This window comes from Mchenga conophoros, linkage group LG17, assembly GCF_057382185.1.
Source record: "Mchenga conophoros isolate Kocher_MC1m ecotype Shallow Benthic linkage group LG17, M_conophoros_male_GT1.1, whole genome shotgun sequence".
In the NCBI taxonomy this organism is placed as follows: Eukaryota; Metazoa; Chordata; class Actinopteri; order Cichliformes; family Cichlidae; genus Mchenga; species Mchenga conophoros.
The window spans coordinates 37,221,458-37,236,127 of NC_140542.1; the positions used below are offsets into that span (position 1 = coordinate 37,221,458).

The window sequence follows — 14,670 nt, forward strand, 5'->3', positions numbered from 1 at the left end:
CGTTGATTGGAGGGTGGGGGGTTAGGAAAACACTGGACAGAACACAGTGTGCGTGTGTGTGTGTGTGTTACAGGAAATAACAGCAGCAGCATTAGTTGCCTGTCTTTCTGCAGTATTATTAGCTTTCTTTTTGCGAGCGCGTGTGCAAACGTCCAATGGTGGAGCACACACACTGACACACACTCGCACTGTTGGGATGTTTCGATCGAAGTCGCACTGATGTGTGGGTTTTTTTTGCCCTGGACGAGATCGAGATAGAGGGATGGAGCGAGAAGGAAACCGGTGGATTGTCTCGCAACACAGTGCTTTTGTTTCTGCTCCGTGACGCCAGAGAGACTTCCCTTTGCTGCAACCCGCCCCTCCCCACACACCGAAAATCCACTCAAAGTGGGACAGTCCACTTTGTGCTGGTCAGTCCCGGCTGGACCGTCCCATTTGATTCCATGCGATGCAAGGAGGGGAGGGGGGGTTAGCGGGCGGTCACAAAAAAACACAAAGGGGGAGAAAAATTGGGGGGGATTGCTGACAGCACACTGCGAGGTTGAAGAAAAGATATCTTTTTGTTAAAAATAAATGTCTCATGTCTTTCAGGTGCTTTACAACAAAAGGGGAAAAAAAGAAAAGTCTCTTTTTTCTATTATTATTCAAACTTGTAGCACAAAAACAACAAATCACATTCACAAGCCACTTATTGGCACCGTGTACCTGAGTGAGAATATTATAGAACCAAAGAACAAAAAAAGCTGTTTTATTTTTAAAAATGTCTCTTGATAATAAACAGGTCCGCCATCTTAAAGTGTCATGTTAGCCTTTGACAGGTCCTCTGTTTTTCAGTTTTTCTTCAACAAACGGGACTAAAAGGTTGCTTTCTGAGAGCCATGTTGCTTTCTCTTCACTCGTGGCATTACACTCTAACACCTGCAGTACTATGTGGGTATTCCTCAGCGAGCTTCAGAACTGCCTTGGTCGTCTCTTCCTCCAGTCAGTGTGTAACAGTCAGTGTGAGTGACAGGTCCTGTGCTTCGGTTGATTGATCAAAAGATGCTGGTATCAGGACTCCGGGGGGAGAGGAAGGGGAGGGGAGTGGATCTGGCTCTATTAGAAGAGTCCATGTTAGTCGGGGGGGGGGGGGGGGGGGGGGGGGGGGGTGAAACTGGTTCCAAAGCGATTGGCAAAAGTGAAAGGTTTCTTCCTGATTGGTGGGGATTTTGTGAGATTAACCAGCGGTGATTGGCTTACAAAAAAACAAAACAAAACACAAAAAGCAGGCGGTGCTGATGCCGTCCTATTGGGTGATATGGTTCTCGTTATCGCTGGCGTAGTCGCCATCTTCGTCCTCGTAGTCAAAGTCGTCGTACACGTCGCCATTGCTGTCGTCTAGCCTGAGCTCCTCCTCCTTGATTCGCGGCCCCTCCCCCTTGAGGCCAGGCATGCTGGGGTTCTGGTGGTGGTTGGGGTTGGGCTCGGGGCTGCTGGACATGCTCGAGTGCTCTGAGGGCATCTGGGGTGAGGGCATCCCCGCCATGGATAGGGCACCTGGGTAAACGACGCCTGCAGAGGACAACGGCAGCTGACCCTGCTGCCTGCACGCACAGAGGAAGAAGGCTGTCAGCACATTAAATGCAGCGCTCGCAACACTTTTGAAATCACATAAATGTTGAGATCCCTCCCTGAATGGTGACTCTCTCTCTTTGAGCCATTAAGAAAATTATTACACAAATGGGGAAAAACTAAATCCCTTTCATATCTGTGTGGTAAATATAAACCTACAGCCTGTGTGCTGTTAGCTTAACTTCTCATTAAAACTGGAATTGAGAGAAAACTGACAGTTTGACGTCTTCAGTCTTTTCTCAAGCACCAACAGTGATTCTTAAAGCATCACGTCTGAAACCTCTGACATTTACAGTCAGCGTGTTTATAACCTGAGTGCGTGTTCTCAGCTAAACACTCAGAAACAGCTCTTACTTTCTAAACACAATACTGCACTTGATGTGGATGAAACCTCATGGCCTGACCCACACAGAACGCATGATTTATCCTGATGTGTTTTTTAGAACAAATGTTTCTTTTTTTCAGAGAAGAAAAAAGAATTAAACTGCATTCAGTCTGTAATTTTTGGATTCTACATCCATACTTTACACATCTGGATATCCATGTGCATGTGTGGTCACTTAAGTATATGGCCAAACTTTAATGCAAATGGCTTCGCCATGTACGCACAACAGAAAAAAGCCACATTTGTAATTTTTACTCTCTGCTAATAATATTGTTATTAGCAGAGAGGTATGTTTATTCAAATAATGGTTTATGTTTCATGCAGGAAGACAAAACTGATTTATTTCTCTCATAAGATTTTTGGAACAATGGTTTGATTCATCGAGAGAGTTGTTGTAGTTTTTTGTTGTTGTTTTTTCAACAGCCTTTAGTTTCAAAATACAGGATCTAAGCATATAAAATTAATAACATTAATACAACTGTAAAGGGACAAACAAAATCTTCCTATGGGCAACCATAGGGTTCAATTCTAAGTGGATAAAACCATATAAAGCATATAAAACTGTAGCTGTTGCTTCTCTTGACTCATGATTTAGGAAAATCAAAAAATCAAAAAATCAACTCAAAGGTAATATCCAAAAAAACCATCCAAACAAAACTGTGCATTTTGTGCTTATTATCTCATAACACTCACTGTGACCCCTTGTGAGAAAAGTAAGCCTGCATCCTGTAGTTTAATTTCTGATATTATTATTATTATTATTATTATTTAAAGGACTGTATTTAAAAACACTGAAAATAGGAAATTTAAATCACACTAAAGGAGAACACCTCCTGCTTCTGTTTATAACTAATTCAGCATCTTGTTGTCACGCCTGTTCCGACACAAAATTCAATTTGTTAAGGTGAGGGGCGGGCCTCGCTGCAGGTAGGCCGCAAACAACAAAAGGAAATTATGCAATTATGCGCTGACTTGCTTTCTCCAAATTTCTGCTGCGATCTTTTTTTTTGTTAGTAATTCATTAAAAACTGAAAGATTGATTGATTTTTTTTTAGGCATTTGATGTGACAGGAAAACAAAGAAAAATAAACAGTAACTCGTTTAAAATATGAAGTACAAAGTCAAACCAAAAAAAAGTAATTGTTAATCCCTGTTTTCTTACTGGAGAAAAAAAACAACCAACAAACAAAGAAAGCCAACCCACTCACCCCACACTGAAGTACTGTCTCATTTCCTGCCTGCGGGACCTCATGATGGCCTTGTACTCGCCGATGCGCAGCTTCTTGCCGTCCACCAGGCAGGTGCGTTTGGGCCGTGGCTTGTACTTGTAGTCGGGGTATTTTTCCAGGTGCTGCTTGCTGAGCCGAGCCTGCTCCTCGTAGTACGGCTGCTTCTCCAGGTTGGTCATGGCTTTCCAGCGTGAGCCTGCACACACAGAGCATGTATTGTTAGGGATGGCTGCGTGTCTTTGGAAAAAATAAAATAAAAACAGGCAGATGGGGGGTTTCCAAAGAGAGCTTTTGTCTAAGGGAGGAAACGTGTAAAACTGTGAAATGTGATCATAGAGCAAGACGACAAATAACAGCACAGAGATGAACGATAATGAAAAGCTGGCATCGATGTCGCTGCACTGTGAGCGCCGCTGAGATAATGTTGGACGTTTCACCCGGAAAGAGAACGCATAGAGCGCTAAAGGAGGTTAATGAGGGGAGCAGCGGGGACGACAGGTACTCATCTCAGCTAATGAGGACTTCACTTAACCTGCTGTCATCTCTCAGCTCAGTTTCTGCTTGCAGCATCAGCGCCCTGCATGTGTGTGTGGGTGTAATCTTGAGTATGTCTTCCCCCTGTGTGTTTCATATCTGGTCTGAATTTGCACTTGACTACTGTATGTTTAATGGTTAAAAGCTGTCAGCGCTCGGCTGTTCGCTCTCTCGGTCTTTCTCTCTCTGTTTTCTGCGATCTGTTAGTAATCGAGAGAGAGGGAGGGAGGGAGAGGGAGAGAGAGGAGGCTTATTAAAACCAGATTTCCCTGTGTTATAAAACGCTTAGGAGCTCTTTAAAATGTCAGGGCCGATCCCGGCGGTCTGGGGGAAATGTCAGGCGGCCTCGCGCTGCTTGTTTAATGCATAATGAATTATATCATCATTTGTCGAAGCTGTGCTCTCCCTAACCGTTCATTAACAGCACTTACACAATGCCACTGCTTGTAAGGAAATCACAATTAGTGTATGTGTGCGAGTGTGTGTTTAAGAAAGTGGAAAATACAACTCACACCGCTCTTCCTTTCTCTAGGGTTATTCACATGAGAGGGTGGAGCAAAGCCACTTGTCATTCACACCGTGCGAGTGTAGGTGTGTGATTTTTACCAAGGATCTTGCTGATGTTGGAGTTGTGCATGTCGGGGAAGGCCTGGAGGATCTTTCGCCTCTCGTCCTTGGCCCAGACCATGAAAGCGTTCATCGGCCTTTTGATGTGCGGCTCGCTGCTGCTACGACCCCGAGACTCTCGGAATATCCTGGAGTCTGACACGCTGGGAGAGCCTGGGGAAGGGAACCAGGGTGTCAAACGTATACAGAAAACTGGACAAGTTTTGTTCATTAGACGAGCTAAAATGCTGGGAATTTTTTTTCATGGGCGAGAAAAATCTGTTGCTCATTAAGCTAAATAAATATCATAAAAATCATTTTTCTCATATTATAAAAAAGTCTGACTGACTCACTGATCACACGTTTGGGAGGACAGCGACTACACAGAGTTTTACTCTGTATGCTCAAGTTCATAGAAAGGTAACGGTTATTTTCTCTTTTATTCAGGAAAAACAAAAAACAAAAAACTTAATTATGAAAATTATTGATATCATTAAAAGTCTTTCAAATCTTCATTACTCTGTCGTGGAACAATCAGTGAGCGAAATATCGTGGTGAAACAGATAAACAGCAAATTGGTAAACATGACCTCATTTGCAGGCAGGCTGATATCAGTTAATATAAATATTTGGCAGATATACGGTACCAGCCCTGGAAGACTTTCATCTTCTTGTCATCGTTCATCAACACTCACAGCCTTTTTCTCAGTTTAGTGACTCCATGCATAAACTGTGTGTGTGTGTGTGTCTGTTTCCCTACCGTCAGAGTCTCCACTCATGGTGAAGTCCAGCATGGCGTGGCTGAACTTGTTCTCGGCCTGCTGCTTCAGCTGTTGACTCAGACTCTCCAAGGCAGCTTTGTCCTAAACAACACAAACAGTTCACAGTTGCAGTCGGTCAGTGACTGAGTCAGGGAATATGTGAATGAATGAAACCACAAACCTGCAGTGATGCCGAACAATTTCCTTTTGCACCCACAACAAGTCATTCTTGTGACTGACTCTCTGTCTCTGATTTCATAACTATGAAAAGCAACGACTGTCTAATGTTTAAATGTGTCACAGTTTCAGTGACCGGAGAAGCCGACTCTCTGTCGAGAGATGAGAAATTCAGGAATATTCCTCATACTCGCCTTTGATCTGAAACAAATCTGTTTATTTATCGTTTTTCTATCAATACAGAGGCTGCAGACAAATGACGGTTGTAATTTAAGTAGAAAGGCAGTTTGTGTTTTGGTTCATTTCAGTGTCAGTTTGTGGAAGCATCAAATTGTTTGAGTGCGTTATGCCCGCATGTTTGAACACACATCTGTGTGTATTGTTTGCATGTGCAAGAATGTTGATTACATTTACTCCTATCTGGATGTTTGCCGCTTTGTGTGTACACTGCATATTCTGTGTGTACAATGGATTGTGTGAGTGGGCTTGTGTGTGTGGCAACTCCTGGCAGCCACCTGCGAGAGTGGAGTGCTGCGGCTTGCCTCTCTCTTGCAGAGGCCCCCAAGGGTCGACGCATTAGAGAGAGAGAGAACGAGAGAGTGCAGCACAGACGAGAGCGAGGCCACGCCGCACGGCCCCCTGGGTATTTATTACAACCAATAAAAGGCTGATTTACTGAGCATTTACATGCTTAATGCAAGCAGCCGGCACACTCTGCGCTAGAACTTGACTGCAGACGAGCACACACGCTCGCACACACGTACACAGAAGCGCACCAGCGCGAGCGTTTTACAGTTTAATTATACGATTAGGAGCGCTACCCAAAACACTGTCGTCTTCTAAAACAACCTTCCAAAAAGTGTCCCTCTCCATTTACATGTGACCCTGGCGAGCTGGCTGGCTAGATGGAGGGAGGGCAGAATGATAATGAAATGCATTTTCTCTGTTTTTAGTCCAATAGAGTTTAATTGTTAGCGATAATTTCCTCCCCAGATTGGAATAAATACTGCTAAAAAGACAGGAAGGGAAGCGGGAGAATAAAAGCCAGAGGCGCGCAGCGAAACATGTTTTCGCAAGCCTTTTAAAAAGTATTTTATTTGGAATTTTGTATGTTTTTATAAACGCTCAATAACCTGCCAATGGGTTGGAATTATCCAGCCATTCTGCATGCAAATCAGAAGTATTTAAAGAACCTTCCTCATTTCGCACAAATGAAAGCCTCATTCAAACTTTCTTCCACAAAAAAAGATAAGAGCACAAAGTGTGCTTCTTACTTTTAGATCATAAGATTAAATGTGCTGTTTCGAACGGTTTTATGCCATGTGTCTGTGTGTGTGTGAGGCAGAGATGGAGATGAACAGGCAGACCGAGTGGATGACAGCCTAGTCTGACATTAAACCCCAGTATAGTACATGAGAAACGTGGATTGAATGGCTGACACTGGAGCCAAGACACAAAGTAGCGACAAAACTAATCCTGTGTGTGTGTCATGGATGACACTGTTGTACGTGAACGGCGGGAGCTCGCCTGTTTCACACAAAGCCAAAGGGAACAGGAGTCAAGGTGAGCGTGTGAGGATGCAAACGAGTTATGACTTACAAAAAAATATTCCCAGTGCCGAAACTAAAAATGTTTTATAGTAACAGGATTGCATGTCAAAAAAAAAAGAAATGTAAAACAGAAATAAGAATTTCTTTCAACAATTCTCCCGTTATTATTAATAAGTAATTATTATATGATTCCACAGTACAACTGATATAAAAAACTTATAATAACAGGAACTTGAACTGATCTAACGCGACATGAAAAATGTCAGTGTTTAAGCACCTAAATGTCTCCACGTAAGGAACAAACCGTAAAATACGTTCCCTTACTCACTGGTATAATTATCATATTTCCAGTTCTCACTGGTTATAGTCATGTGTAATGCAGTATGTTACTATCTGTGTACAATGCAGAGATCAGTGTGGGTTAGACACTTTGAAATGTGTCACATCAAAGTAAAAAAAACAAAAAGGAGAAAGAAAGAGAGGGATAGAGCTGTTGAATGTCAGCAGTGCAGATGCTTCCAGCACGCTGTTACGCTGCATGTATGCACCCGAGTGTGTGTTTGTGCGTGTGTGTGCACCAGCTGACTCCCAATGTGTTTAACAAATAACCACAATTTGGCCACGCTGCCGAGGAGCCGGCGCCGTCATTTCACATTACCGTCTCCTTGACGCTCTGCTCTGCCACACACACACACACACACTCACACACAGCCCTGCAGTGCGCCTTACAGACACACTCATTACCTCTGAGATGCCTCTGGTTTTACCTTATCTGGCCCTGTTTAGCTTCAACACATTTCAGCGAGAGCATTGTACACCGATTTACCTCCTACATAGTGCAGCGAGGATGGCATATGGCACGACAAATTATTACACGCTGACAATGAGACGGTACAGCTTGTGATGACTTTGGAGAGTCGGGTGGATTTACAGTATGTGTTCAGTCCCAACAATTCAGATTTTTAATTTTTTTCCTGGTTTAAAAATGTGTATTTATTTGTAAGAATCCACATATACTTTTAACTTAACTGAACACTTTGCCATAGAAATGAGGTCATAACTTTGATTTAGTGTGACCCAAAAAAAAAAAAAAACATTAACAAAATGAAGAAGTAAAATAAAGCCCATCATGTTCTGTTACGTAGATGCAATTTTAAGTGCTTTACCTTGTCTGAGCGGCCGTTGTTGAGGCTGAGGTTGCTGACGGCTGCCACCTTGGCATCCAGCACCTGCTGCTCTCTCTTCAGCTGCTCCTTCATCTGCCGAGCCTCGGCGAAGGCCTTGGTCACCGCCTCGTGGTCGTTCAGGTAGGCTGTCGAAGACAGCGACGACAACAAGTCTGCTGAGGCGCAAAGACGGCAAGAGACGGAGACACACGCACACAAACACACACGCAGAGGACAATCAATTAATGTGGATAATCATTAGTGAGTGAATATGTAGGTGGGACTCATGTTGAGCATCTTCATCTCCTTTATTTCCTTTACAAGAAAAACACTGAATAGCATTTTGCTTTAACAGTTGAGCTCGGACGGGAAAATTAATATGTCTTGAGCGTGTGCTTGTTTATTTTTAGGAACCTGGCAGGAGGTTTTTCATGCAGAATAAATCTTCTTCTGAACCGTGAGGTAAAGACATTAACATACACTTGATGAGGGGACTTTGCCAGAGCATCTGTGTATGCCTCTCTCTGTGTGTAGACTCGCACACTCACACAAACTGACCATTTGACTGTTGAGCTGTGGATGTGAGTCAGAGAGCGCCCCTAGGTAGCCTTGTTGCAAGCTGCCCACCACCTCCCACCTGCCATCAGCCTTAAATACACACACACAGCCACTCTAAACCACTCAATATCCTTTAAACGACATTAAAACTCACTTTCGCACATCTGACGGCTGTGACTCTTTTCATCTGAGCCCTCACAGTCCTGCTTTGAAGAGAGGTGGCCACACTCTTATTACAGCTAAAAAGTCCTGCTAATTTTCCCAGTTGTGAACATCTGCTCCGCAAAGATCAGATCTCCCCACTCCTTCTCACTGCCTATTACTCGTATTATTTCTGCAGCTTAGCTTCTGATGAGGCATCTGCTCTGTGTGCACTGCTATCGCCTCTCCCTATCAGTCGGGTAGGTTCTTAACAAAGAGCCCCGGCTGGCTTATGAGGCCTTTATCTGCGCTAATCCGCACCGCTAATGCCATCTCAGGCCAGATTACCAGCTTCAGATTGGTAATGACAGAGCTGTGAACTCTTACAGAAGTCATAACCGGAAAATCTGGATGTGGAAAAAAAAAAAAGAAAGAAAAGAAAAGAGAAAAAAAGGGTAAGGGGCAGCAGGGTTGGGAGGGGATGGAAGAGGAAGAAGACAGAGGGTGATGGAACTGGGTGGCGGTCAATTTTAATCTGGAGTCAAAAATGGGTTTTTTTTCGTGCCTACAATCGTGTTCGTCGCCTAAACTGACTGCAATGCCAGACATCCAGACAAGTAGATGTGACCCAGATAGAGGGGTGGGGTTGGAGGGGGGTCTTGCTCCCTCGGTCAACTTTTTTCTGAAATCTCTACAGACAAGTGTGATACATTTTAGACCACACACACAAAAAAAAAAAAAAAACCTCATGCAAGAGGTCAGGGGGAGCTGCAGCGCTTTATGACAGCGACAGAGACGAATGTGTGATCGTGGTAGAAGTTACAGGAGCTGACAGCACTTCAGTTCAGTTTGAAATGAGGAGATGGACAGACAGACGAAGAGGCGGAAAGAAGACACATGCCTCAAGCTTGATAGGTGTCAGAATTTGAAAGGAAGCAGGACAGTAGGGCGGATATGAGCAACAGACAAATCCAAACTCACGCATATTGAAGCCTTAAAGAAAAAAAAGTCGACTTTCTCCAAACTTTTTCGTGTTGAACTGTATTTGATTATTAGCTCCAACATGTAAAAAGTACTTTTGTTTAATTTTTAGCTGTTTGTGCTCGAGATTGTTCTGATTCATTTTTGTTCGGGAAGCAGCAAAATAACACGGAACAAGCTTTCAGATAGCGATGTAAAAATAAAAACAGCATATCCCACAGGAATATGGTGGAGCAGAGAAAGAAAAAAAGCTCATTTTATGATTTCTATAGTCTTAAAGAGTTGACCTGAGAGCAGATGACTGAATTCAAATAACCTGAAAAAGGCAGACATAATCTGCACCATCCTGACAAACAACTCGCTTCCACATCAAAACAACCACTTCTCGACTCTATCCCAATTGGTCTGCTCCTTCCATCCCCGATAAACTACGTAACAGGAATCCCAATGCGGCTGTGAGTTGTAATAGCAAACGCTCCGGCGACCGGCTAAACTCAGTGGCAACAGATGGGACCATGAGCTGCAACATAACTGGGATCTGACACACTCGTCCCCACGCTCAAATAATTCAACAGGGATCACACACAAACTTTAAACACTGTAATCCATTTTTCTGAACAAAAAACATCTGGGACTGAAAATCCACTAATCTGATATTAAATCCGCCGATTTGTTGAAAAACAGTGAGATTAGCCGGGAAGTCGGAAAAACTGCCTATTGCACAGGAGGAGGAGGTGGTGGTGCTGGGATTGTGTTTCTGTGCGAGTGTGTGTAAGAGCCTTTGTGTGCGTCTGAGTGAATGTTTGAGTGCGTGTGCTGTCATTGTGTCATTAATGCTGAGTGTTTGCGCTGTCCCGGCTCATGTAAGAGGCTTGTCTAATCTCATTGGTGATACCTCCTGTCTGTCATGCACTCCTCTCTTTATTATTCCCCCGCTTAGTTGCATGGAGGGGAAAAAAAGTGCTAATCCTCATCTCTCTCTCTCTTCCCCCCCCCCCCTTACCTCCTTTCCCTCACTCCTCTGTCTCTTTCAGTCACTAATAAACACATAACAATGAAGCAGCCCCGCGGGCAAATAGCGACATGGAAGAACAGCACAAACACACTAATTATAGCCCGTTACATATGTGTAATATTTGAACTATCAGTGGTGCGTGAAAAATGGATTAAGAGTACAAAATAGTGATTCATTTATGTCATATTTTGTACGTGTGCATATGGCCGGGTCTGATTATGGTACTGGCACTCGCAACAATGGCACCACTGCGAGAAGAACGCTATTCTTGTCATCAGAGCTATAACTGTTTTTCTAAAAGAAGTTTATTGTCGTTGTGGTAACAACTTCCAAGCACCTTTCACAGGAGAGCATTGAAATATATAAGTGCTTATGGAACTGTGGTAAACATCCACTGACAGCTTATTGGCAGGAAAAGAATTCATTGTTTAGATCAGGGACACCAAAACATGGCTATAAGTTACATTTCCTATACTTTAAATGGCTTTGCTACAAATTACATCGAAGGCTTATCAAGCCAACGGTATATTCTGGGGCATTCACTAACATCACTGAACGAGGCTCTGCTGGTTATTTTGAGGTTTCTTCCTGTAAACTAAGGATGGATGGACTGAATGGATTTGCCATCAGAGCTCCCAAACTGTGCAGCAATCCCTCTGAATCACCACTCTGGTGAATCTCATGATACATTCTTTATTCAGAAAAGATTTTTTTTAATGAAAGTTGGACATTGTGACACTTTTTTCTTATCACGTTTTCTCGTGATTTGTTTGTTTATTTTATGATCCTGGGATGTTTTTATCACTTGTGGTTTTCTTTTGTTCTTTTTTGGAGTCTTCCTGCAAAGCACTATATCATTTTGTTAAATACAAATTTGATGAGTTAATGTTTATTTTTGGTCCATCAACCTATGAACAAGTATGTGGTTTAAATAATAAACATGCACAACCAAACTACTTTGTTCTAAACACTGAATACCCAACTTTTGGCCAGATAAAATGGCTTAGCTGGTCTGTGTAATCCTGTGTAAACATACCTGTAGTGAGTTCAGCACCTGTCCCAATCAATGTGGAAACTGGAGTACCAGTTGCCCCTCAGTCCAAGAAAACAGATATTTTGGTATAGGTTTAACTATTTTACATCTATGTAGGTGTCTAGCTTTGCAGGAGTATGACATCAGCACAGTGCAAACTGCTGTGATTGTTTTTTGTGTGTGTGTGCTGTGAATGTGTGAGCATTTAAATCCACTTACCAATTGAGCTGACTCTGGTCGGTGGTCCTCCAATGCTGGAGGGGGCAACGCTGTGCTTCATGGAAGTGGGGTCCAGCTTGTTCGCAGCAGCAGCAGCAGCCGGCACCTGTGGGGAAGTTGGGGGGGAGTTGGGTGACTTGCTCTCGGATGCCTTAGGCTTGGCCGACAGGTTCAGTGGCTGTGCACCCTCACTGTCCTGCAAAAACCAAAACAGCACAGTTTCGCCTGCTGTGACCACCGAAGGAATTTGGAAGCGGGAGGCGCGGGGCCCACCCTCGCCCTCCCCTCACCGAGACCACTTTCAATGGAGGTGTGCTAATCAAACGGGAGCCCATGCACAGCAATCTGAGGCAAGCCCGGGCGGGACGAATCACAAGGTGCATGCCACTGCCCCTTTCCAAACAGCTCGTAATAAGCGAAAAGATAAAACATAAAAATAACGGCACATACAAAAATAAATATTTGCATATTTTGGTGCGAACCACTGACATTCACATGCAAAATAACCGACTTCCTGTCACAGCAAACTCGACCTTCAAACAAGGCAGTTCATGCACGTGCACACTCCACATGCAGGCTCCGGCAAACATGCACTATGGTACTTCACATGCTAAAAACAACCAAACACACGAGGACGAGAAACACCTTGAACTCATTCGTAAAACTACAGTCTTTCACAGAGAAAAACACCTCCCTCAGACAGTCTTTAGAGGTGTGAGAGTCTTAAGACACTGAACAGAGGGCTGTCTGTCACTTCAATGTGCACTTGGTCCATTAGAAACGGGGGACCTTCATGGTCGGGAACATGCATGTGTGTGGTGAAAAGCAGAGAAGCCCTTTCTGCCTCACCCAAAAACGCACCCATAGCACCTAACAAACAATCAATACGATTCTTAAAGCAGCTGGTTTTTGAGGTCCATTTTGTTAACAATATTTATCAGAGATAAACAGAATCCCTCCACTTCCTATTACTCGTACTGCACAAACCTGGGCTGCAATTAAACCAGAGGAGAAGAAGGGGGCGCTCGTAAGATAGCCTTCAATTAATAGGAATTAATGGAGCTAAAATAATTTTTCTCAATCTGATTTTTATTTTTAGACCAAAGCCTCAAATTTTATTTCGCTATTTTAACTTTTTAGAAAATATGTCCGAGCTGAAATAGAATAACTTTATCTTCCTTAAAGGGAAACTTAGTTGTCCCATAAAAATGATAGCATTTTGCTAATGTGTGTTGATGGGTCATTAAGGTTAATAACACAAAACATAAAAACTAAAACATGGTTAAAATGACAGAGAACGACATGCGTACAAGAAGCAGCTGTTGGGGGAGGTTGACTGTGATCGCTATCATGTGGCTGCTCGTAGCCGCTGCACATTTCGTGAGTGAAATCAAAATGGTGCGTGCTGTTAAGTGGCTTGTGGTGTTGTGACACCCCAAAGATATTTGACAACAAATAAATGATGATCACCTTCTATTGGAAACAGAGACCATTTTTGGAGAAAAAAAAAAGTTTTTATCTTTTATCCTGTCTTCCTTCTCTCACCCCAACCGGTCGCAGCAGATGGCCCCGCCCCTCCCTGAGCCTGGTTCTGCTGGAGGTTTCTTCCTGTTAAAAGGGAGTTTTTCCTTCCCACTGTCGCCAAAGTGCTTGCTCATAGGGGGTCATATGATTGTTGGGTTTTTCTCTGTATCCATGAAGCGCCTTGAGGCAACTTTTGTTGTGATTTGGCGCTATATAAATAAAATTGAATTGAATTGTTCTGTACCATCTTCTGAGCGCCCCGCATGAAATCGGAAATCCAGACACTAAAAAAAACGTAAAGTATTCCTAAATTCTTTGATTCGATTAAATTCCCTCATCCATCTATCACTGTGTTGCTCGGCACACAGCAACATCCTCAACACAACAGGCAGCGCTCCTTAAGTAAATCGCCATGTGGACCACCACTGTTATCATGTTAACTGTCATGGCAACATCACCCCTGCTGATGACCTAATCCAATCAGGAGGACCCTTAGAAGGTCACATGACAGGAAGGAAGAATTGGATCGCAGAGGGGCCAGATGTACACAAACCACTCTGTGTAATTAAAACTCCACAATTAAAAGCCAGACACAACATGAGAGGATGGACGGCTTAACGGGTCAGCCAGCTAAAGGCGCACAACAGAGTCAAAATGAGGCCTACAAATACAGTTTCCTTGGTTGTTTCACAACATTCATCTTGTGTATACTTTGGAAAACAGGATAAAAGAGAAATTTTGCCATTACAGGTGTAGCAAAATTTAAGCCTTACAGCAGAGAGAATAGAGACATTATTTGTCCTTATTTTCTGGTCATTAGTCTAATTGCTGCTTAGGCAAAGTAGAAACTGGCATACAGTGGAAAAGAGAAACTGTTGTGTGTATGTGTGTGGTATATTCACTCATTAAGGCCGACTTTCCCTGATTCCCACTCCTTGAGTCTTACTAAGCCTTATGAGCCCCTCACAACTCAATTAAGCCTTTCCAATTAAGCCTCCCTACATGTGTACGTGTTCATGCATGTGCGTGAGTGTGTGTGCACGCAATGAGGCCTAACCGGATTGTCCTTCATTAGGAGGGGTGGGGTGGGTTGGGGGTGAGGGCTTTCTAAATAGATGGAGGACCCCCCAAAGATGCCTTCAGTGAGACAATGGGCTGGAGAAGATGAGGAGAGAAAGGAG

At 43.4% G+C, this 14,670-nt stretch overlaps 1 protein-coding gene across 16 annotated transcripts in view; it reads right to left on the reverse strand.

Moving 5' to 3' along the window:
• Nucleotides 1-1,147: 1,147 nt before the first annotated feature.
• sox5 (SRY-box transcription factor 5) overlaps nt 1,148-14,670 on the reverse strand; it is a 247,642-nt gene continuing 234,119 nt past the window's right edge. For 9 of the 16 annotated variants that reach the window (XM_085250797.1, XM_085250799.1, XM_085250796.1 and 6 more), the window contains 6 exons: nt 11,966-12,161; nt 8,019-8,194; nt 5,125-5,227; nt 4,366-4,539; nt 3,205-3,421; nt 1,148-1,583 (listed from right to left, as the gene is read on the reverse strand). In XM_085250797.1, the coding sequence (XP_085106923.1) occupies nt 1,286-1,583; nt 3,205-3,421; nt 4,366-4,539; nt 5,125-5,227; nt 8,019-8,194; nt 11,966-12,161 (1,164 nt within the window). In that variant the 3' untranslated portion in view covers nt 1,148-1,285. The remainder of the gene's footprint in view (nt 1,584-3,204; nt 3,422-4,365; nt 4,540-5,124; nt 5,228-8,018; nt 8,195-11,965; nt 12,162-14,670) is intronic. The other 7 variants (XM_085250804.1, XM_085250805.1, XM_085250791.1 and 4 more) reach the window with 4 other exon arrangements.